A 25,006-nucleotide genomic window follows, 5' to 3' on the forward strand; every position below is an offset into this window, starting at 1 on the left:
TTTAAATGCGCCTATCCTTGCTGTAATTAGTCTAATATAGTCTTCGCCAATACGTATGGGGCTATAATATATTCGTAGTGTCATCAGTTAAACCTGAATCTAGAAACTTTCTAACTAGGTTTTCACGGGATAGTATAGGCCATCATAGGTAAATCACCTTTCGGAGAACTGTCCGTACAAATTAATAGCATAAACGTATGATGATGCAGATATCACGAGTGATTCGTGATGCCGGGTGCAGGCTCTTGTGAAGAAAAAGCTTCACAGTGCTTCACAGGCCTACATTGATTGTTATGCGCACCAGATGAATCTGATAATTCTTAAAGTCGTTTCGATTTAAAACACGCGAAATATGTTAGTTGCAAGATGACTGAGTCTCATCGTGTCATCTGAGGGCTAGCTCCAACGCACCACAGAAACGAACATAATTAGTAATTAGATTTAGTATGCACCTATTATTTGTGTGTCTAATGCCATGGACCATCTGTACGCACAGTCTAAATGGGTAGCTATATTTACATTGCCTAGACTTGCCAGATTCAAAAAGAAGTCCGGGTTTCCTAATTTTGTCATGGAGGGGTAGACGTCACACTCTACGTTTAGGCTACGACATATCTCCAAATAATAAACAAGGAAAACACAATATGGCGTTTTCCAAATCACAACCACATAGGGATTCATGCTTGTTGTGACAGTTCGGAGTTAAATTTTCTATTGAATTGACGACCTTTAGTATAGTCTTGAGTTATAATTTTTCTTCAGACTTACTTAAATTGAAAGGTTCAGAGAGCAAGGATATGACTTATCTCATTATTGCATTCATTTACTTGTTGCCTCAAAATTCTCTGTGGCAAACACTAAAACAATGGACACAAGACAAAGGAAATAGTTACTGGTTGGCGAGCCGCTGAGACGTTCGCTCTGTCGGGCCTAAGGCACTAGCTACTTTATATTATTTTGGCACCGTTCAGACGAAAATTTTCACACTTTCGTAGTTTTGGGCCGCAGTCATGTAATTTTTGTCTTAAAGGGAGGAAGCTTCACTTTATATCTCCTAATTTGGTGTTTATTTCTAGTGGATTAAAGGGAACAGCTCCGGCCTTCGCCCAACGACATAGGCAAACCTCCAAAAACATCGATCGTTGCTGCTGGTGTTGCCATCGTCGGTTGTTACTTTCACCATAGCTTCGCAAGTTGCTGTTGCTAACTGTCGCGCTATTTCAGGAGCTACCAATTTCTTGACGTGGTTTTGCAGCTCGCTTCCACCCGACCTGTCACCTTCGCGGCGTGGCGATTACTGTTCCGGTTGCTCCCGGCTTCCCCCTCCCCTCTCGGGTGGCTCGAGTGGGTTGTTTATATACCAAAGGTCCATACATGAGTCCAGTGTTGCCAAGGCTTGCTTGCGCGCCCCCCCTCCCCCCCATCCCACGCCCAACCCTGGCACTCAGGTCCACGTCTGCAAGCCCAATATAAACGTGTAGTCGCGGGCACGTTTTCGGCCCACATGGCTGCTTTCGGCGGCACTTAGAGCCCGGGAATTTAAAAAGAGATAAATGGCGCTTTACTTCTTCAAATTGGTTCAAATGGCTCTGAGCACTATGGGACTTAACTTCTGAGGTCATCAGACCATAGAACTTAGAACTACTTAAACCTAACCTAAGGATATCACATACATCCATGCCCGAGGCAGGATTCGAACCTGCGACCGTATCGGTCGCACGGTTCCAGACTGTAGCGCCTAGCCAGCCGGAGTGGTCGTGCGGTTCTAGGCGCTACAGTCTGGAGTCGAGCGACTGCTTCGGTCGCAGGTTCGAATCCTGCCTCGGGCATGGGTGTGTGTGATGTCCTTAGGTTAGTAAGGTTTAATTAGTTCTAAGTTCTAGGCGACTGATATTCTCAGACGTTAAGTCGCATCGTGCTCAGAGCCATTGAAACCATTTTTTTTGTAGCGCCTAGAACCGCTCGGCCACCCCGGCCGGCTTTACTTCTTATCTTGTATAGAAAGGTCAGAAAGCAAACACAGTTTAACAGAAGTAATCCCGGGTGTAGCGCAAAGGCGCAAACCTATACAGCAGCCGACCTGACCAATGCCAATGGAGATACTAAACAACTTAACTTCGTAGGAGGCAGCACACTATGTTGTCCACATATCACGCATTTGCTGTCGAGGACGACCCTACAAAAAGCAGCAGCGCTCAGAACTGCTGTCTTGATGTGTTAATGAGCTCTTTCGGAGAACCGCGACCAATATTCACGGCAGTGATCAAAGGTGTGGAAAAAAATATTTTGGGGTTTACAAAATTGTTAAGGCTTTCGTGGCCACTTGTTGACAAACTGCCTATTGGCTTCTGTCTCGGGTTCTTCGGCCGACGTTCATCTAATGATTTTTCTGACGTTTCGCCAGCACGAGTGGCTGGCATTGTCAAAGCTTCAGCACCGGCAATGGAGGGTGAAGCTTTGACAATGCCAGCCACTCGTGCTGGCGAAACGTCAGAAAAATCATTAGATGGACGTCGGCCGAAGAACCCGAGACAGAAGCCAATAGGCAGTTTGTCATTTTGGGGTTTGTGTTACAATCTTCATGTATGTGTTTCAGAGATCCATACGAATTGCAAAGCCTTATATTAACAGAAACATTAGCATATGGCAATAATTACGAGAAGTATGGAAGATGTTGGGGAGTTCCTCAGCCAAACAACCTGAAAATGTCGTTCGGCAGTTCTGAAATGCGCACCCTAGGGCGGCACTAAGAAGTATAACACGTTTCTACTTCAATCCGTGGTTTCTGATGTCGAAGTTTTTGTCACATCCCAGAGCTTGAGACTTTTGTATCTGACACGCATTTTCACTTGTGGAGAGACACATACGAATACTACTCACACTAAACAAGGATATGTATACAAGCAACTGACGACAGTGTAAGACGTCGTGGTCTCCTGACCTTCATTGCCTACATATTTCGCCCTCACAATCATGTTCCGCACATCAAGACGCTTCATTCGAACCCAAACTCGATAAGATAAAGTCAATGTTGTATGAATTCATGTAAACGATATGCAATTGACAAGTGAGCGCACCGTGGTTGAAATACCTAAGGCTGGTATGCACACATACATTCCAGACACGACGGTCACAGAGGCTTTTAGTTCGGGAGAGAGGCCGCACAGCGGGACGCCAGGCCCTTCAGAGGATGACCCAGCCCATGTCGTCCGGTGACCGCCTGTGTAGCGGACAGCGTGGGCCCGAGTGAAAAGGGGAATCGACCCCATGTTCGGTTTAAAAGCAAATTCCGCTACATTGTGTGGGAGCAGCCAGCCTACGCATTCTTTACACATAGCACGCAGTTTCCGAGTTTTTCACAGGGAGACAGCAAACGCCAAACGCCAAAGCTACAAGCTTCCGGATTGGTCGCCTTAAACTAAACGTCATTCTCCCGTATTAGAAGAGCAATGCTGATTGGCAGACGATATTTCTGACGCCTTGAGCTGAAGGAATAATGGAAGAGACCGAAAGATATACCCCTTCACATCTGGCGTGGAGAGGGGCCGTACTGTTGTCGCTCTTGGAGCGAGAACACGTAACGAGGGCGTGCGCACTCGTACGTGTACTCGAAAGAGCGAGGAAGAAGTCTCTCCTCAGTACTTCGCTGGGAGAGCACCACTGTTGAGAGCGAATCGAAGTGCTACTCTATATTGAATAAGCGTTGTTCACTGTGTTGGCCGACACACTTATTGTGCAGTGTGAACGGACAGAGTTATAGTTAAACGCCTGCGAGCGAATTTTGAGTGGCATCGTGGTGGACTGGTTATCTGACCGGTGTACCACGCCAATAGTTAGACTAGGGGCGAATAGGAATCCTTGACTTCATCAAGGCATAGGGAGAGTTTGATTGGCAAAGGCCAATCCAGATAGAACGAGAGTTATCTTATTTGTCATCAGCGAGTGGCACAGACAGCAGTCATCGCAGCTTACGGTAATGTGCACTACAGCTATTGCGAGCCCCATATTTCCTCCACAACAGTACACTTCACTGCATTTCACACGCGACAGTCTCGACCGTACCTATCAACATTCTAAAGGATAATTATTCAAATTGAGTAGGCGTGCCTCTCAGCCATTCTGCCAAGGCAACAAGCATCTTTGTATAGAAATTTCATTAGCGAATCCTATCCTTGAAAGGTAACTTCACATTGCAAAAAGAAACAGGATATAACTTGTTCAATTCATAACTAAAAGTGTCATTGTGATTTCTCAGAATTTTTGCAAAATAAATAATAACTTTCGTTAGTTTCATGTTTTTCTTACACTAACTAGCATTACTCCAGTACCCAAATAACCCACTAGTTAAGTAAGAATTTTTGTGAATTTTTGTGTCATTTCCTTACAGCGGACGACTACAGAAGATATTTATTGCCGAAAGTTTTTCAGGCATTTCCTTTTGGAACGTTAGGAGCGTCTGTCTGACTTCTGTAGTAGTGTGGGGGTAGAAATTGCATCTTGCAGGAGCCACAGGGTAAAGGGTACATCTCAGATTAATCCGTTGCGCAGAATAACAGAATAATAGATCAACCCCACACCTCAGAACAGTATTGGTGGCTTTAGATACCATAGCAGAGGAATGACATACACATATTTTCCTGACAGGTAAATGTCTCGACAGTAATGAATATCGCAGCAGATCGTAGCTGGTAGGAGAAAGGGGCACAAGTAAGAGTGTGGGTGGACTGGTGCTTACCGGGAGGTGGGGCTGAGCGCGGGGCTGAAGAGCGAGTTGGCGGAGTAGGGCGGCGGCCCCGAGGACGAGCCTCCGGTGAGCAGCGGCTCCAGCGGCGACACCCACATGTCCTCCAGCGGGATGCGGCCGCGAGACTCCACCAGGCCCGGCGTCGACTGGCTGCGCCCCATCGCCGCTGCAAAACCAACACCGCCGCAGTGAGGCTGCCGTCTGCCGGCGAGTGACAGTCACAGTGCTTAACAAGTTACACACAGCAGCAGGGGACCTGGAGGCGTACAGCATCTAGGTACTCAGAGTGAACGCGCGGATTTCATTTACTGCACCACTAGAAGCATCTCTAGCTCTACTGTTGCCTCATTCCCCTGACTAAATAACTAAAATATCTTGGACTAACACTCGATCAAAAATTAATGTGGAGCTATCAGTTGCTAATTATCCAAGAGTATCTCCACAATAGACTACAAGTACTACGAGGTGCATTCAAGTTCTAAGGCCTCCGATTTTTTTTCTAATTAACTACTCACCCGAAATCGATGAAACTGGCGTTAATTCTCGACGTAATCGCCCTGCAGACGTACACATTTTTCACAACGCTGACGCCATGATTCCATGGCAGCGGCGAAGGCTTCTTTAGGAGTCTGTTTTGACCACTGGAACATCGCTGAGGCAATAGCAGCACGGCTGGTGAATGTGCGGCCACGGAGAGTGTCTTTCATTGTTGGAAAAAGCCAGGTCAGGTGAGTAGGGAGAATGAGGAATCACTTCAAAGTTGTTATCACGAAGAAACTGTTGCGTAACGTTAGCTCTATGTGCGGGTGCGTTGTCTTGGTGAAACAGCACAACCCTTCCCGGACGTTTTTGTTGCAGTGTAGGAAGGAATTTGTTCTTCAAAACATTTACGTAGGATGCACCTGTTACCATAGTGCCCTTTGGAACGCAATGGGTAAGGATTACGCCCTCGCTGTCCCAGAACATGGACACCATCATTTTTTCAGCACTGGCGGTTACCCGAAATTTTTTTGGTGGTGCTGAATCTGTGCTTCCATTGAGCTGACTGGCGCTTTGTTTCTGGATTGAAAAATGGCATCCACATCTCATCCATTGTCACAACCGACGAAAAGAAAGTCCCATTCATGCTGTCGTTGTGCGTCAACATTGCTTGGCAACATGCCACACGGGCAGCCATGTGGTCGTCTGTCAGCATTCGTGGCACCCACCTGGATGACACTTTTCGCATTTTCAGGTCGTCATGCAGGATTGTGTGCACAGAACCCACAGAAATGCCAACTCTGGAGGCGATCTGTTCAACAGTCATTCGGCGATCCCCCAAAACAATTCCCTCCACTTTCTCGATCATGTCGTCAGACCGGCTTGTGCGAGCCCGAGGTTGTTTCGGTTTGTTGTCACACGATGTTCTGCCTTCATTAAACTGTCGCACCCACGAACGCACTTTCGACACATCCATAACTCCATCACCACATGTCTCCTTCAACTGTCGATGAATTTCAATTGGTTTCACACCACGCAAATTCAGAAAACGAATGATTGCACGCTGTTCAAATAAGGCAAACGTCACCATTTTAAGTATTTAAAACAGTTCTCATTCTCGCCGCTGGCGGCAAAATTCCATCTGCCGTACGGTGCTGCCATCTCTGGGACGTATTGACAATGAACGCGGCCTCATTTTAAAACATTGCGCATGTTTCTATCTCTTTCCAGTCCGGAGAAAAAAAATCGGAGGCCTTAGAACTTGAATGCACCTCCTAGAACAACTAACTGACCGAAAACGGGTATTAAATCCCACGATCATAATCCACACACATTAAAACTTCATCCACCCCATTCTTAGCTATGTAAATGTGTAAGTAGGCTGTTTAGGTTTTTATGTTGGTAACGCCACGTAGCGCTCTATATGAAAATCAGTGACTGTGCTGTGTGCAGTCTGTGGCTGGTTTGCATTGTTGGAATTTGCTATTGTAGTGTTGGGCAGTTGGCTGTTAACAGCGCGTAGTGTTGCGCAGTTGGAGGTGAGCCGCCAGCAGTGGTGGATGTGGGGAGAGAGATAGCAGAATTTTGTGAGCGACCGATATGGAGGTGTGTCCATCAGAAAGAGTAAATTTGTAATACTGGATATCATGAACATAATGACTTTTGAACACTATTAAGGTAAATACATTGCTTGTTCTCTATCAAAATCTTTCATTTGCTAAGAATGCCTATCAGTAGTTAGTGTCTTCAGTAGTTAGAATCTTTTATTTAGCTGGCAGTATTGGCACTCGCTGTATTGCAGTAGTTCGAGTAACGAAGATTTTTGTGAGGTAAGTGATTCATGAAAGGTACAGGTTATTGTTAGTCAGAGCCATTTTTTTGTAGGGATTGTTGAAAGTCAAATTGCGTTGCGCTAAAAATATTGTGTGTCAGTTTAGTGATGATCGGAATAAGTAAAGAGAGAAATGTCTGAGTACATTCAGTTTTGCTCAGCTGTTTGAAAATCAAATAACGTAAGAGGTTTATCAGCACAGTAATTCAATAATTTTTCAAAGGGGACGTTTCAAATGTAGAACGGACTTCTGCTCCTCCCAAATTTTATCAATCGCTGAACGACATGCACTCTACCTCGCATTCCATTTCTGACTATCTTCTTCCAACAGTGTCCAGTACCAGATCAGAAAATCCCCACACCACCTCAAACTCTTCGACACATTCAAATTTATTACACCTTCCTTGAAGTAGAGTCCAGACACCCTATTGTTTTCTCCATCCTTGAGAATCCTGTCCAGCTGTTGCGTCTGTATCACCACATCATACCTTCCCTCCACCTCCAAACTCTCCATCTCCATTTCCAGAGTAATTACAGCTGCCTTACCCTGCCAGATCATGAACTCATTCCCAAAATCTACACTTCTTTCCAACTTCTGTTCTACACATCCCATCCCAAAAGAACATTACAACCCAGCTATTCCTTTTCTAACCATTATTTTACTCACGAGGATATAAGATGAACATCAACAAAAGCAAAATGAGGATAATGGAATGTAGTCGAGTTAACTCGGGTGATGCTGAGGGAATTAGATTAGGAAATGAGACACTTAAAGTAGTAAAGGAGTTCAGCTATTTGGGGAGCAAAATAACTGATGATGGTCGAAGTAGAGAGGATATAAAATGTAAACTGGCAATGGCAAGGAAAGCGTTTCTGAAGAAGAGAGTATAGATTTAAGTGTCAGGAAGTCGTTTCTAAAAGTATTTGTATGGAGTGTAGCCATGTATGGCAGTGAAACATGGACGATAAATAGTTTGGAAAAGAAGAGAATAGAATGTGGTATTACAGAAGATTGCTGAAGATTAGATGGGTGGATCAAATAACTAATGAGGAGGTATTGAATAGACTTGGGGAGAAGAGGAGTTTGTGGCACAACTTGACTAGAAGAAGGGATCGGTTGGTAGGACATATTCTGAGGTATCAAGGGATCACCAATTTAGTATTGGAGGGCAGTGTTGAGGGTAAAAATCGTAGAGGGAGACACAGAGATGAATACACTAAGCAAGTTCAGAACGCTGTAGGCTGCAGTACGAACTGGGAGATGAAGCAGCTTGCACAGGATAGAGTAGCATGGAGAGCTGCATCAAACCAGTCTCACGACTGAAGACCACAATAACAACAACATTTACCCATCTAACATCTACATCCCGTCTAACAGCTCCTTATCCCATAGACACCCCACATTTCCATATAACCTTCTCTACAATACTTCCAACACCATAATCCCTTTTCATAATTCCCAGAAGCCTCCATCACATCATCGTTGTAATGAAAGCAATCTACATGACATCAACACCATCTTGTCTTATACATCATCATCTATTTAATACTCTTGAATTATTCTATATTAAGATTAAAATCCATGTAAACAGTTGGTCGACGAGCGGCAGTTTGCTCGCTGGCAGCCCATCCCATTCGTACTAATGCAGACCACCGTTAAAAATATAATCACCTCATCACTATCCTTATACCTAATGACGTCAGACGAAGTTATGTGAACATCTTATTTCCAGAGAATCTTTTCTGACATCAGCAACACAATTAACTTATCTTTCGTTTGATATCGTCTTAAAAAACGTTTGGGAGTGTTTTGAAGCGTCAGTCACTTTGGCATCGTTCTGAGACTGCGTTGGCCTATCAGCCGTACACAGTTCTAATGGCTGCAAATTATCGATGGCACCGTCGATAATCTACTTGCGATACCTAGAGCTACGGTACTATTTCTACTGTCATGATAACACACACAGTTCATGGAAAAATTGTGGCCATCAAACACGGCAAACGAAGAGAATTAAAGATACTGGTCGATGTAGAAAGACCGGAAGAGGGCCGATGAACTTAATACGCGTCTAGAAACACTGTCTACCAAAACATTACCATGAAAACTGGACAAACCATTCACGGTAGAGCTCTTAATGTCATTCTCTAGTAAACTATATGAACGAAAAGAAGAGACTTATTTTTCATAAGGAGCACATACGTCAGTACTGCCGATTAATATGAACATGAAACGTTAAATTTTTGTACTTTCTGCTACAGCAACACGAGTTCCTGTTTGGAGATCGATACGGAAAACATAAGATTCTGAATGTCGTACTTAAATCATCTTGATTTCCGTGCTTGGGGAAAAGGGAAACTAAAATGGCAAAATCATTCATTGAAAGACGCTGTTATTTATTTTTTTATCCATGAAAGTTCTAGCATATTATGTGGCATCTTCAGTAGCGTAACATATAATTTGTCTGTGTTATACGAAACTAGGAACATTCTGGGGTGGACAGCTGAGTTCAGAAATGTTGAAACATTTGATCAAGCAGCATTGGTATTTGTGTTTACCCCAAAAAGGGAAGGACTACAGCAAGCTAAATAAGTTCAAATATACAAGAATTACGTACAGAAAAAAAATCGACAGGTCTGTAGAGGTGTACGTCCTATTACCCTGACGTCCAAGACAGCAATTTTTGAATAAGACTAATATACAAATCATAAACTAACCGAAGATAACATGAGGCTTCAGCATCAATGGATGAAGGCCTAATAAATCAACAGAGTATTACAAAAGGTGAAATTACTTCACCAATGTATCTAATTTGTCGTTTTCCAACTATCAAGCATCGTGTATGTCATATCCATAAATGTCATGTACTAGTTTGGTACTATATGTGTTTTGGGTTCTAATAGGCCAAGAAGGTGATGACATGTGTCTTAACAGCCACTACACTGCCTTTAATATATGGTTAATCATATTTCGCATATAAACATCAGTCATACGTGGCGAAGTCAATGAAAGGAATGTCAACAACTGGGATGGAAAAAAGTAACTGTGATATGTGTAGAGATTGGACTCCCTGATCTGCTGATAGTTAAGTGACCGTATCGGATTGTGCCTTCATCAGCTGCAGTAAATAAGCTGGAATTGTTTTTACACGGACTATAGGTGCCAGCTACTGGTAAGGTGAGGTTGCTGTACTGTTACCGCTGATACAATGTGGATTGCAGTTGTACACGTCTGAATTAATAACGGAGAGTCATATTTAATGATCAGAATAGTCTCAAATAAATTTTACTTGTGCGTGTGAAGAATATTGTTGTCCCTACTGATTGTCGTGTTTTTTCTGTTGCTGGATCAGTATTTCAATAATTGATGCCAATAACGGCTATAAGTACTGCATTGTTAGTCAATAACTGCATCAGGATATTCAGTAGAAAACGTATTTAAGTAATATTCCTGATTGCAGCTTTTAGTGTAGTTTACTTCGGGTGTATACATCCACAATGAACAGCAGCAGCCAGTTAACTAGTATTTGTTGAATTTGTTGTTTGTATTAATTCCACGGTAAAATTATTAGTGGAAGGTACGTGTACTCCTGAGTGAAATAAGCATACTGATACGAATGAGTGCGTAAATGTACCACTTTAACTTCAACTTTTATGTCATTGACTTGCGTGCTGTTAAATCTTTGTCGCTGTGGAGCTACGTCTACATCTACATCTACATCTACATCTACATCCATACTCCGCAAGCCACCTGACGGTGTGTGGCGGAGGGTTCCTTTAGTACCTCTATCGGTTCTCCCCTCTATTCCAGTCTCGTGTTGTTCGTGGAACGAAAGATTGTCGGTATGCCTCTGTGTGGGCTCTAATCTCTATGATTCTATCCTCATGGTCTCTTCGCGAGATATACGTAGGAGGGAGCGATATACTGCTTGACACCTCGGTGAAGGTATGTTCTCGAAACTTCAACAAAAGCCCGTACCGAGCTACTGAGCGTCTCTCTTGCAGAGTCTTCCACTGGAGTTTACCTATCATCTCTGTAACGCTTTCGCGATTACTGAATGATCCTGTAACGAAGCGCTCTGCTGTCCGTAGGATCTTCTCTATCTCCTCCGTCGACCCTACCTGGTACGGATCCCACACCGGTGAGCAGTATTCAAGCAGTGGGCGAACAAGTGTACTGTAATCTACTTCCTTTGTTTTCGGACTGCATTTCCTTAGGATTCTTCGAATGAATCTCAGTCTGGCATCTGCTTTACCGACGATTAATTTTATACGATCATTCCGTTTTAAATCACTGCTAATGCCTACTCCCAGATAATTTATGGAATTAACTGCTTCCTGTTGCTGACCTGCTATATTGTAGCTAAATGATAAAGGATCTTTCCTTCTATGTATTCGCAGCATATTACACTTGTGTGCATTGAGATTCAATTGCCAATCCCTGCACCATGCGTCAGTTCGTTGCAGATAATCCTGCATTTCAGTACAATTTTCCATTGTTACAACCTCTCGATACACCACAGCATCATCTGCAAAAAGCCTCAGTGAACTTCCGATGTCATCCACAAGGTCATTTATCTATATTGTGAATAGCAACGGTTCTATGACACTACCCTGCGGCACACCTGAAATCACTCTTATTTCGGAAGACTTCTCTCCATTGAGAATGACATGCTGCGTTCTGTTATCTGGTTAGTATATAGCTTTCGTATATGAATATTGTTGACCATTTAGAAGTAAGGGGACACTCTACTTAGGTTTTCAAACGGCTGTCGTGGCAATTGAAGTATCCGATTGTACTATAGTAAATCTCTGTATCTGTCCAATATCCACTCAGATGTTGTATCAACTGACTATACAGTACAGGTTGTCAGCTATTTCATTGAATTTTCGTGATAGCGTACTTCACTGTAGTGCCAGTTTATGTTTTGCCCCGTAGGGACCAGCGAGCGATGCCAGGATCAGGCGGCCTTAAACCTTCGCCCCGAACGACTCAAGTCACGGTATAGAAGGACGACGGTCATAAATCTAGCTAATACTGTAGTTACGCGTGGCATCATACTTGCTCGTACCTTACGGCAGCCGAATAAGAAATGAGATCGTACACACAATGAAATTGTACCGTATATTTTGCGTCTACGCGTAAAATTATCTACGACGAGGCTCCGAACCGGCTCACTGCGGACACTCTCCCCTCCTTCGACCCGCTCAATCATCGGCAAGGAAGGCCGCTCGATTCATCACGGCTATGACACGTATCGTTCCCCAGAGCTGAAGACTTGTAAGATTTCCCGGAGCCAATACGCTGGCACAACACGGAAGACGCCCGAGGCTCGCGCGGCAGTTCACTGCGCACGCGCAGTCTGCGGCCGCTGCGCCACCTGCTCCTCCCCCCCCCCCCCCACCCTCACCCCCTGCACCCACTGTTTCGCGCAGTTCCCTCCGCGCGCCCCGGCAGTTACTGTGTTGTCGGAAACGCGCGCACGCCGCAGCGTTCATCCATCACCCACCCTAACGATCGGTGTGACAGCCGCCGTAATGCGTTCGGGGCGATCTATTATCCCAGAATCCTGGAATCACTCTTGAGGCTCCAGCAGTGACAGTCAAACAGCTGCTATCGCCGGCCAGCAGAAAGTAACCGGCCGATACTTATTACACGGCAGAAACGTTCGAAATGCATCCTCTGCTTTCGTCGCGATTTCCCTTATAACTGTGCACCGTCTCTAGGGATGGTAACATGTGCTGGAGGAAGGTTAAAGTATTCGTCAATACGTACGTGAGATGTATAACAATCGTGAAAACTGACATAGATGACCGTCTATGGTAATAGAAGCAAACTCGTTCCATTAAACATGGGTGTGGTTATGAACTTCCACTGACTTCAGCACGAAATATTGCCCAAGGTACTACAAACATATTTGGAATGCTAACTTTTCGATTAAATCCCCATCTAATTGGCCTCTAATTTCACCCATGGAACGTGTTTTGGGAATGGGGTTGATGCGTGATTGGCAAAAGGTGACATCTAATGCACCAACATGGTCTAAAATGGATAGATCGTGCAGGTCCTGTATCCTGGCATTCAACATCACTGATCTCAGTCCTATGGACTCTTCTGTTAGGGGTCATTTCAAAAGTGAAACATACAACAGTTTCGCCGACACTGGACGTCGTATGAAAGAAGGGATGAGCAGTACTTGTTTTGGCCGACTCCATCTACAAACAGCAAAATCGAAATTGTAAATATGTGGCGAACCGTCAGAGATAATGCACCTGACAATTCTCAGGAAGGACAGCCGGTACATTCTGCAGTACAATGTGAAGTCTATGATGAAGACTGCTTTGTGCCAAAGTTAGTTATTCCACGTGCTATTCCATTCTCGGATAAGCGAGGGATATGTTTCAGTATGAGCTCCAATTTCTCTTATCTTAATCTCATGATCGTTACGCAACGTACACTGATGAGGCAAAACGTTATAACCACTGCCCAGCCGGCCGGTGTGGCCGAGCGGTTCTAGGCGCTTCAGTCTGGAACCGCGCGACCGCTACTGTAGCAGGTTCGAATCCTGCCTCGAGCACGGATGTGTGTGATGTCCTTAGGTTAGTTAGGTTTAAGTAGCTCTAAGTTATAGGGGACTGATGACCTCAGATGTTAAGCCCCATAGCGCTAAGAGCCATTTGAACCATTTTAACGTGACGCAGTAAGGAAAGAATGTAAGTGGAAGAGAGGCGAATGGGTAGTCACTATAATGAAGATACGGGTCGCAGATGCGGAAATCCACGGATATAAGTGGTTTTGGCAAAGGGCACATTGCTGTGGCGCTGCGGCTGGGAACGAGAATCTCTGAAACGACGAAGCTGGTCGCCTGTAGGCGTACTGCTGTCGTGACCACATATGGAAAATGATTGAAGGATGGTGAAATAACGAGCGGGCCATATGGCAAAACGTAGAGATCGAAGGATTCACCAGTGTGTAATCCAGGATAGGCAGCGATCTGTGGTAGATCTGATGACGGAGTATAGCGCTGGTGAAGGCGTAAGTGTTTCGGAGCACACCGTTCAAAGGCCATTGCTAAACATGGAGTTCCACATCACACGATCCCTATGTGTTCCTGTGTTGACCCACGATGTCGTGGACACAGATTCACTGAGTTTTCATCGTGGATCAATACAAACGTGTCGCCTATCTAATGAATTGTTGTTACACCAAGTCGATGGTTAGGTACTTTGACGTTGTCACCCTGGCGAATGGCTGCACGAAACATGCACCGCGTCACAGACGCAGGCCGGCGAGGGCAGAATTATGCTACAGGGTACACTGAGTTGGGATTCCTTGGGATCTGTGGTGGTAATCGAAGGCATCGTGACAGCTGTGATCTACGTGAACAATATTGCGGACCACCTGCATCGCTTCATGCTTGAAGTCTCCCCCTTTGGCGAGAACATCTTCCAGCAGGATATTTGTCCATGTTTCAAGGTCACAATCTTGCTGCGTGCCTGTAGGCTACGTGCCTGTAGACCACCATCCGATAATTTTCGGGAATGGTTTGACCTGTGCAGAGACATCTGGTTCAACATACTTCTGGAATCCTATCAACGATTTGTAGAATCCGTGCCAAACAGAGTCTTCGTTGTACTGTATTTGAAAAGAGGAACAATAGCCAATTAAACAGGTGGTCAAAATGTTTGGGCTCATCAGTACGATGGTAGCTGTCGGATTGTTGCCCATTGTACCTCGATTACCAGTTAACCAAACGTATAATCTCCGGTACGTTACCAAACTCTCAATCATTTCTTAGTCACATTTCCTCCTAGTTTTCCCTTTTTCTGCATGCCTACTACAGCAGAAAGCAACATGAACTACTTTATCTGTACACGTTTGAGATAGACGATTCTACTGAAGAGAAATTAATGGCCAGAGTAGATGTTGGTGATGAGTATAACTGGTCGTGAAGAGCTCACTACATTAAAGGAATACCACCAATGGTTGATGGTATTGACAGCGGCATTAGACTGTCTGCCGATGATGGTGTAGTCTACAGGAAAGTAGTATCACACTAGAGTTGTGAATAAATCAGTGAGGATTTTCAGAAAATAAATGCGTGGTGTAATCACTGGCAGTTATCTCTCAATATTAGTAAGTGTAACCTACTGCGTATAACAAGGCGAAAATCCCCATTAATGTATGAGTACAAAATAAATGATCAGTCTTTGGAAGCGGTAACATCTGTCAAGTATCTGGCTGTGACTATTTGAAATGATCTCAAATGGAATGATCAGATTAGACAAGTAACGGGCAAGGCGAACTCTAGATTGCTGTTTATTGGTAGAATCCTGAAGCGATGCAGTCCTTCAACAAAGGAAATTGCTTGCAATACGTTAGTTCGTCCAGTCTTAGAGTATTGTTCGTCTGTATGGGACACTTACCAGTTGGGTCTGATTCAAGAGATTGAGAAGGTCCAAAGAAGATTCAAAATGGTTCAAATGGCTCTGACCACTATGGGACTTTACATCTGTGGTCATCAGTCCCCTAGAACTTAGAACTACTTAAACCTAACTAACCTACGGACATCACACACATCCATGCCCGAGGCAGGATTCGAACCTGCGACCGTAGCAGTCGCGCGGTTCCGGACTGAGCGTCTAGAACCGCTAGACCACCGCGGCCGGCCTCCAAAGAAGAGCGGCAAGATTTGTGAAGTACATTTAGCCATCGCGAGAGCGTTACAAATCTCATAGAAAGTTTGAAGTGGGACACATTTGCAGATAGACGACGCGCTAAACAGAAGGGGCTGCTCACTAAATTCCGAAATCCGATCTTCGCCGAGGATGTAGAGCATATATTATTACCACCAACTTTCACATCTCGCAATGATCACCGTTCAAAGATAAAGGAAATTAGAAATTAGAGCTCGTACTGAGGCGTTCAGACAGTCGCTTTTCCCTCGCCCGATCCGCGAGTGGAAAAGAGGGGGGGAATATGACTTTGGCGCGAATTGTGCCCTCCGCCACACACCGCTTGGTGGCTAGTGGAGTATATATGAAGGGCTTATTTCACTAGTGGTACAAGTCCGTTTTTGTTCATTGTGCGATACAGAGTCCTAAAGTTAAATGAGCGCTGAAAAATCTGCAGTTGAGATGCCAGAAATATTCAAGCATATGGATTCCTGCTAGAGATGAACCTTTCTTTCCTTTTGTTTGGATCATTAATTTCAGAAGCATTTTAGGCAGAAAAGAAGAGGTAATGCACTTGTACCGCTATTGAAATAAGCCCTTCATATGTAAATGTACTCTAGTACTCGTTGCGGTCGTCTTCGCCGATACTGTTAATGTGGGACTGTCGCTTGGTTGTTGTTTACACGCATTGCGGGATTCGCCGGTATCAATCAGTCTTCCAGGACACGACGGAACAGTGTGCAGACCATATGGCTAATGTTATCTGTTCACTGCCCACCCCATGTGTCAGCATGATGAACGTGCGACGTTAGAAGAGATGATGTACATTAGACGTGATTGATAAAGATTGATTCTCGCTGCTAGTCAAGGGAAAGTTACTGAACTGAAGGGAATGTCACCCTCAAACTGCGGTGTGTTCACACTGACTGGGACGTCAATATAACATCACAGGGTGGCTTAACCCAGCATAAATAGTGAAAGTGAGATTATGAGATACCTTCCACTGGTAAAAAGTCGCAGAATACTTCAGAGGTGGTGGGTTGAATGAATCGTATTAGACATTACTAAATGAACTAGAGACGATATCAGAATTTAGTAACGGGCAAAGAAAAATTCATAACCGATTTTCTTGAAGAAGACTGTATGCTAACTTTTTCACTCTGCAGAGAAGTGAGAGAATAGGATAAGTGTAGTCCAAATATCACAAAACATTAACATATATGTAATCGAGAAGATAGATATTAAAGGAAATCCATAGCGCCTTTTCACAATATTTATTTGTGTTGTTTCCTTTTTAAGCACTAAATAACTATAAGACAACTGTATTTTTCTCCTTCACTGTTAAAAAGTTTATTTTTTAAAGAAAGTTGTTTCATTTACTTATGTTCCTCTTATTTAATCATAGTGTAGTTGTTTCTTTGACAAGGTATATTAAAAGGTAAATAATCTTTTGTCAGGTATGTGGGCACTTTTTGTGTAAAATAATTCAGATCCTCGTGGAATCACAAAAACAAAATAAATAACAAGAGGAAGGGCTTATTGCGTGTTGCTGTTAATACTGCATAACAACATACTACTGAAACTATTTTCATGTGTACTAAGGAATCCTACTGTTATATCCTAGCCAGTAATGCCACCCGAGCCCGCTGCCAAAAGGTTGGCAGCATCAAAGTCCGGACGCCGTCCGCATAAGCAGCGCCAGCGAGACAGGAAATCGCCGCAAGTCTGCGCGCGCCACCGCTGGCTTCTGGTTTCTTAAGCGCTGGAGTCGCGAGCGCTAGGACAGTTCTGTATTCACCGCTCAGTTGTATACTCGCCACCGAATTGTGTACTTGCTAGTCAGTTGTGTGTTCATCGCAGCAGATTTGTTGTTTGTCGTCAGCCGACGCTGACCTAGCCGCTCCGACTCGAACTAGACAGATTTCTGTAGACACGGAGTCCACTACTGTGTTTCTGTATCTTCGTTAATAAAGATAAGTACCGACTTTTATTTAATCAGAGTGTTTGGGTTTTCATCTTTCTGTTCACTGTTCCAGCGGACCGGTCGGCCCGCTATTAAAAGTGTGGCGGTGACTTCGTAAGCCGTTTCTACAGCGAACTGTTTGTCGCTACGAACGCCGCCACAAAACCTACAAGGACCTTCAATGAACGTAAACGGTAGTGAAACAACAACATTTTTTGGTAGCCGCAGAGGCTGTATTTTATATGTACCTCAAAATAAAAGAACGATAAGAAGACACAAAGTACCTAATCTAGTACTGTAAAATGAGAATGTTGGAGAATGTTTTACTCTTGCATATTATACCATTTCTGGAGACCAGAATCTCTTCTGTAGGAATCAGCATGGTTCCGAACACAACGTTCTTTTGTGAAATGCAGCTCACTCTGTTCTTCCACTAGATCCAGAAAGACCCTACGTAGATGCGGTGTTCCTTGACTTGACGGAGGCGTTCAGTACAGTAGTGCACTGCTAGCTAATGAACAAAAAACGAGCACACGGCACACGAGACCAACTGTGTGACTTCGCTGTAGAATTTTTAGCCAACAGAACACGGCAGGTCATTCTAAACGGAGACAAGTCTTCAGACGTTAAAGTAATGACGGCCGAGCCCCAGGCGTGTTATACGAGCATTATTTTTTACAATATACACTCACGGAAATTGAAATAAGAACACCGTGAATTCATTGTCCCAGGAAGGGGAAACTTTATTGACACATTCCTGGGGTCAGATACATCACATGATCACACTGACAGAACCACAGGCACATAGACACAGGCAACAGAGCATGCACAATGTCGGCACTAGTACAGTGTATATCCACCTTTCGCAGCAATGCAGGCTGCTATTCTCCCATGGAGACGATCGTAGAGATGCTGGATGTAGTCCTGTGGAACGGCTTGCCATGCCATTTCCACCTGGCGCCTCAGTTGGACCAGCGTTCGTGCTGGACGTGCAGACCGCGTGAGACGACGCTTCATCCAGTGCCAAACATGCTCAATGGGGGACAGATCCGGAGATCTTGCTGGCCAGGGTAGTTGACTTACACCTTCTAGAGCACGTTGGGTGGCACGGGATACATGCGGACGTGCATTGTCCTGTTGGAACAGCAAGTTCCCTTGCCGGTCTAGGAATGGTAGAACGATGGGTTCGATGACGGTTTGGATGTACCGTGCACTATTCAGTGTCCCCTCGACGATCACCAGTGGTGTACGGCCAGTGTAGGAGATCGCTCCCCACACCATGATGCCGGGTGTTGGCCCTGTGTGCCTCGGTCGTATGCAGTCCTGATTGTGGCGCTCACCTGCACGGCGCCAAACACGCATACGACCATCATTGGCACCAAGGCAGAAGCGACTCTCATCGCTGAAGACGACACGTGCCCATTCGTCCCTCCATTCACGCCTGTCGCGACACCACTGGAGGCGGGCTGCACGATGTTGGGGAGTGAGCGGAAGACGGCCTAACGGTGTGTGGGACCGTAGCCCAGCTTCATGGAGACGGTTGCGAATGGTCCTCGCCGATACCCCAGGGGCAACAGTGTCCCTAATTTGCTGGGAAGTGGCGGTGCGGTCCCCTACGGCACTGCGTAGGATCCTACGGTCTTGGCGTGCATCCGTGCGTCGCTGCGGTCCGGTGCCAGGTCGACGGGCACGTGCACTGTGGTGTCACAGCCAGACACCACACGTCCTAGGTGGTAGCTTAAATCGGCCGCGGTCCTGTAGTACATGTCGGACCCGCGTGTCGCCACTGTGTGATCGCAAACCTAGCGCCACCACAAGGCAGGTCTCGAGAGACTGACTCGAACTCAGCCCAGTTGTGCGGACGACAGAGCTAGCGACTAGACGTACGAAGCCTTTCTCTCTCATTAGCCGAGAGACAGAATAGCCTTCAGCTAAGTTAATGGCTACGAACTAGCAAGGCGCCATTAGCCTTACAGTGATTGTAATTAAAGTCTCCTTTGTGCGATGTACCACAATCATTGATTAAAGATAAGTATTATACCAGCTACGTACTTTTCTTCATAGCATTAATTACGTATCCTGTTCCAGTACTTCACGCCCGTCTGCGTTAGTCTAGCGTGCCTTTTAAGCCACCTCTATCTACAAGGTGTTGGCCCAGCTGCCGACACATCATGCACCATCCGCCGACCACTGGCGACAACATCGATGTACTGTGGAGACCTCGCGCCCCACGTGTTGAGCAATTCGGCGGTACGTCCACCCGGCCTCCCGCATGCCCACTATACGCCCTCGCTCAAAGTCCGTCAACTGCACATACGGTTCACGTCCACGCTGTCGCGGCATGCTACCAGTGTTAAAGACTGCGATGGAGCTCCGTATGCCACGGCAAACTGGCTGACACTGACGGCGGCGGAGCACAAATGCTGCGCAGCTAGCGCCATTCGACGGCCAACACCGCGGTTCCTGGTGTGTCCGCTGTGCCGTGCGTGTGATCATTGCTTGTACAGCCCTCTCGCAGTGTCCGGAGCAAGTATGGTGGGTCTGACACACCGGTGTCAATGTGTTCTTTTTTCCATTTCCAGGAGTGTATATAAAAGACGTAGTAGATAACGTCAGATGTTTTATGTGGCTTTTCGCAGATGGTGCTGTTGTACACAAAGAAATCGCCACACTAGAAAACTGTAGCGAAATGCAGAGGATCGAGCCTAGGTGCAGGAAGAGGCAGTTGACCCTCAAGATGAACAAGCATAACATTATGCGAATACGTAGGCAAAAAGACCCTTTACTGTATGATTACACGATTGCAGAACAATCACTGGAAGCAGATACTTACATAAAATAGCTAGGAGTACGTGTACGGAGTGATCTGATGTGGAACAACCACCTAGTCCGCAGCTCGTGGTCGCGCGGTAGCGTTCTCGCTTCCCGCGCCCGGGTTCCCGGGTTCGATTCCCGGCGGGGTCAGGGATTTTCTCTGTCTCGTGATGACTGGGTGTTGTGTGATGTCCTCAGGTTAGTTAGGTTTAAGTAGTTCTAAGTTCTAGGGAACTGATGACTATAGCTGTTAAGTCCCATAGTGCTCAGAGCCATTTGAACGATTTTTTTTAACAACCACCTAAAATTTATGGCGAGTAAGGCAAATGCCAGACTGAGATTCATTGGACGAAACCTCAGGAAACGAAGTGCATCAACAAAGGAAGTAGCTTAGAATACTCTTTCTCGACCAATACCTGAATATTTCTCGCCAGTCTGGAATCCATGTTAGATAGAATGGATAGAGGAAATAGAGAAGATCCGAAGAAGAGCAGCACATTTTGTTTCAGCTTCATTTAGTGAGGGAGCTTCACGGAGATGGTGAGTCAGCTTTAGTGGCAGGCGCTGCAATTCACTCATTCTGTGTCACGGAGTGGTCTAGTGTTAAAATTCCGAGAGCGTGCGTTTGTAGAAGAGTCAACCAATATGTTGCTTACTTCTACGTATATCCCGTGAAGAGACGGCGAAATATTGGGGAGATTCGAGTCCACCTGCAGGCCTACCAGCAATCCTGCGAATCATACGCTACTGGAATTGGAAAAGGGGGAACTGCCAGTGGGCCACAGAGTACCCTCCGCCATACACCATAAGGTGGCTTGCTGTGTACAGACGTAGAAGTAGATGTAGATGCAGAAATGTCGTGGCGAGAACAGGCTAATTTCCAATACAAGAAGACAACGTCACTGTTCCTCCACCAACGTCAACATCAAAATTATCTACTGGAGAATCCTTGACGTTCATGTTTCATTCTGTCCTCATGTAGATCTCTTTCCAATTGACGTAACTAAACATGAAAACATTCCACAATGCAATTCAGATGGTAACGTTCAACGTGACGGGGCGGAACGGAACATCAACGCCATTAATTCTCGGGAAGCCATGATATGTTACAGAACTGGATTTTGCAATTTTGTGTTTCCTTAGTCTTTATTTTATTGTCTGCATTCTCTTCGTTCCACACTGTATACTTTCCAGTGAGACTGATATTTTCTTGTTTGAATGTCCTTTCACAAAAAAGGTGAGAAATCTGAAAGGGAAAAATATTTAGGTTTTACGATGCATAGACAATGAAAAAACCTACACTGTGTGTAAATAAAAACGTTAATTCATTACACAGTTTTCTAGACATAATAATTAACAGCAAGCAAAGCTCTTTAGAAAAAGAAAAGGTTAATTTTTTGACGTTATTTGGTACTTAGAACGAAAAAAGGACACAGTGGATATGATAAAAATACTGTGTGAATTGCCTTCTGTTTTTAGTTTGATGTGTATCTCTGTATGTATTTTCTCTAGCAAATAATTGTCGAAATATGACAGGTTCTCGTATTTTTTTCTCTTCTCAACAGTTTACCATTCACACTTTGCTAAGAAAATCTGTTGCGAACATAGACATAGGCATCCGAAAAGGGGGGGGGGGGGGGTGTTAGTGGGTTGGGGACAGAGCAAGAGGGGACATTTTCCCCATCCTGAAATTTGGGGGTATCAACTCTTTAGTCATTACAAGCCTCTCGCTCATTTGTAACAGTGATCGTCTGCGATGCCAGTAAATCACAGATTTAGCATTGCAGTAAGCTTTGGGAAATGCTGTAGCTTTATCAATCACCATGTAACTTAGGTATGTTTGGTTCTCGCTCTGTCAGAGTAAAATGCAGGCGGCGGGTTCGAATCTGCCTTGAAGTCCACTTCGGGGAGTATTAACCCGGATTTTTATGTGAATTATTTCTGACACATTTTAATTTCCTTTCGTAGATCATACTTATTTTAAAAATTTCAGCATCAACCTAAGGCCACTGTTAAATAAATAAAAACACTTTTCTAAAGAACTTGTTGAAGATCCTACATTTTATCATAAGAAGCAAGTAACTCCAGATCTCTAAGTCAAAAACATGTCATTCGCATTGGTATTAATAACATAAAATGAAGTACTTTGCATTTACTAATGAAATATGCAAACTAGTTACATATCAAACTAATCTACATGAGAAATAATGAGCAGATACCTGTCAACTGCTTTGTGGTTCCTATCCGCTACACCGTAACAGTTATACTTGTACAAAAACACGGCAGTTTTAGAATATGGGCCAGTTTTGAATAAATTTCTGGGTAATCCCACTGTTAGGAATACTACTTTGACCAGTAATAAGTTTTTTGATGCTAGTTAAATGTGAAAGTGTATTCAGACTTTTTGAATCACCGATGGTATTCCATAACGTCTTTGTTGGTACTGGGCTACGCAAAGTGACATCGTGGTGACGTTCCGTCTAGTGTGAACACACTGCGGTTTGACGGCGACGTCGCCTTTCGTTCCGTTTCGTAACGTGCATTATGAATCGACTTTAAGTGTGTTCTGCGATGATGTTTCAAAGACGATGAAAGAAAGCTGCCCCCAACACGGGTATTGTATTATGTGCACAACTGGAACCACGAAAATCACGTGAAAATCGGCATCATCTGAGATGAGCAGTGGCCGTCTGGTTAAAGTGGCTCCTTGGTTCACGCTGCGCGCTGTGATTACCCCGTAGACACTGCTCGGCGATTTAATTACTGCTGTCCAATGGCTCAACGTGGACCTCAAATCGAACTGTTGTTGTTGTTGTGGTCTTCAGTCCTGAGACTGGTTTGATGCAGCTCTCCATGCTACTCTATCCTGTGCAAGCTTCTTCATCTCCCAGTACCTACTGCAACCTAAATCCTTCTGAATCTGCTTAGTGTATTCATCTCTTGGTCTACCCCTACTATTTTTACCCTCCACGATGCCCTCCAATACTAAATTGGTGATCCCTTGATGCCTCAGAACATGTCCTACCAACCGATCCCTTCTTCTAGTCAAGTTGTGCCACAAACTCCTCTTCTCCCAAATCCTATTCAGTACCTCCTCATTAGTTATGTGATCTACCCATCTAATCTTCAGCATTCTTCTGTAGCACCACATTTCGAAATCTTCTATTCTCTTCTTGTCCAAACTATTTACCGTACATGTTTCACTTGCATACATGGCTACACTCCATACAAATACTTTCAGAAATGACTTCCTTACACTTAAATCTATACTCGATGTTAACAAATTTCTATTATTCAGAAACGCTTTCCTTGCCATTGCCAGTCTACATTTTATATCCTCTCTACTTCGACCATCATCGGTTATTTTGCTCCCCAAATAGCAAAACTTCTTTACTACTTTAAGTGTCTCATTTCCTAATCTAATACCCTCAACATCACCCGACTTAATTCGACTACATTCCATTATCCTCGTTTTGCTTTTGTTGATGTTCATCTTATATCCTCCCTTCAAGACACCATCCATTCCGTTCAACTCCTCTTCCAAGTCCTTTGCTGTCTCTGACAGAATTACAATGTCATCGGCGAACCTCAAAGTTTTTACTTCTTCTTCATGGATTTTAATAACTACTCCTAATTTTTCTTTTGTTTCCTTTACTGCTTGCTCAATATACGGTTTGAATAACATCGGGGAGAGGCTACAACCCAGTCTTACTCCCTTCCCAACCGCTGCTTCTCTTTCATGTCCCTCGACTCATAACTGCCATCTGGTTTCTGTACAAATTGTAAATAGCCTTTCGCTCCCTGTATTTTACCCCTGCCACCTTTAGAAATTGAAAGAGAGTATTCCAGTCAACATTGTCAAAAGCTTTCTCTAAGTCTACAAATGCTAGAAACGTAGGTTTGCCTTTCCTTAATCCTTATTCTAAGGTAAGTCGTAAGGTCAGTATTGCCTCACGTGTTCCAGTATTTCTACGGAATCCAAACTGATCTTCCCCGAGGCCGGTTTCTACTAGTTTTTCCATTCGTCTGTAAAGAATTCGTGTTAGTATTTTGCAGCTGTGGCTTATTAAACTGATTGTCCGGTAATTTTCACATCTGTCAACACCTGCTTTCTATGGGATTGGAATTATTATATTCTTCTTGAAGTCTGAGGGTATTTCACCTGTTTCATACATCTTGCTCACCAGATGGTAGAGTTTTGTCAGGACTGGCTCTGCCAAGGCCGTCAGTAGTTCCAATGGAATGTTGTCTACTCCGGGGGCCTTGTTTCGACTCAGGTCTTTCAGTGCTCTGTCAAACTCTTCACGCAGTATCGTATCTCCCATTTCATCTTCATCTACATCCTCTTCCATTTCCATAATATTGTCCTCAAGTACATCGCCCTTGTATAGACCCTCTATATAGTCCTTCCACCTTTCTGCTTTCCCTTCTTTGCTTAGAACTGGGTTTCCATCTGAACTCTTGTTATTCATACAAGTGGTTCTCTTTTCTCCAAAGGTCT

At 44.5% G+C, this 25,006-nt stretch overlaps 1 protein-coding gene across 1 annotated transcript in view; it reads right to left on the reverse strand.

Moving 5' to 3' along the window:
• Positions 1–25,006, reverse strand: part of LOC126234834 (cyclic nucleotide-gated channel rod photoreceptor subunit alpha) — a 1,223,148-nt gene that overhangs the window by 56,447 nt on the left and 1,141,695 nt on the right. The window contains exon 14 of the mRNA XM_049943575.1: positions 4,736–4,910. Coding sequence (XP_049799532.1) covers positions 4,736–4,910 — 175 coding nt within the window. The remainder of the gene's footprint in view (positions 1–4,735; positions 4,911–25,006) is intronic.

This window comes from Schistocerca nitens, chromosome 2, assembly GCF_023898315.1.
Source record: "Schistocerca nitens isolate TAMUIC-IGC-003100 chromosome 2, iqSchNite1.1, whole genome shotgun sequence".
Lineage (NCBI taxonomy): Eukaryota > Metazoa > Arthropoda > Insecta > Orthoptera > Acrididae > Schistocerca > Schistocerca nitens.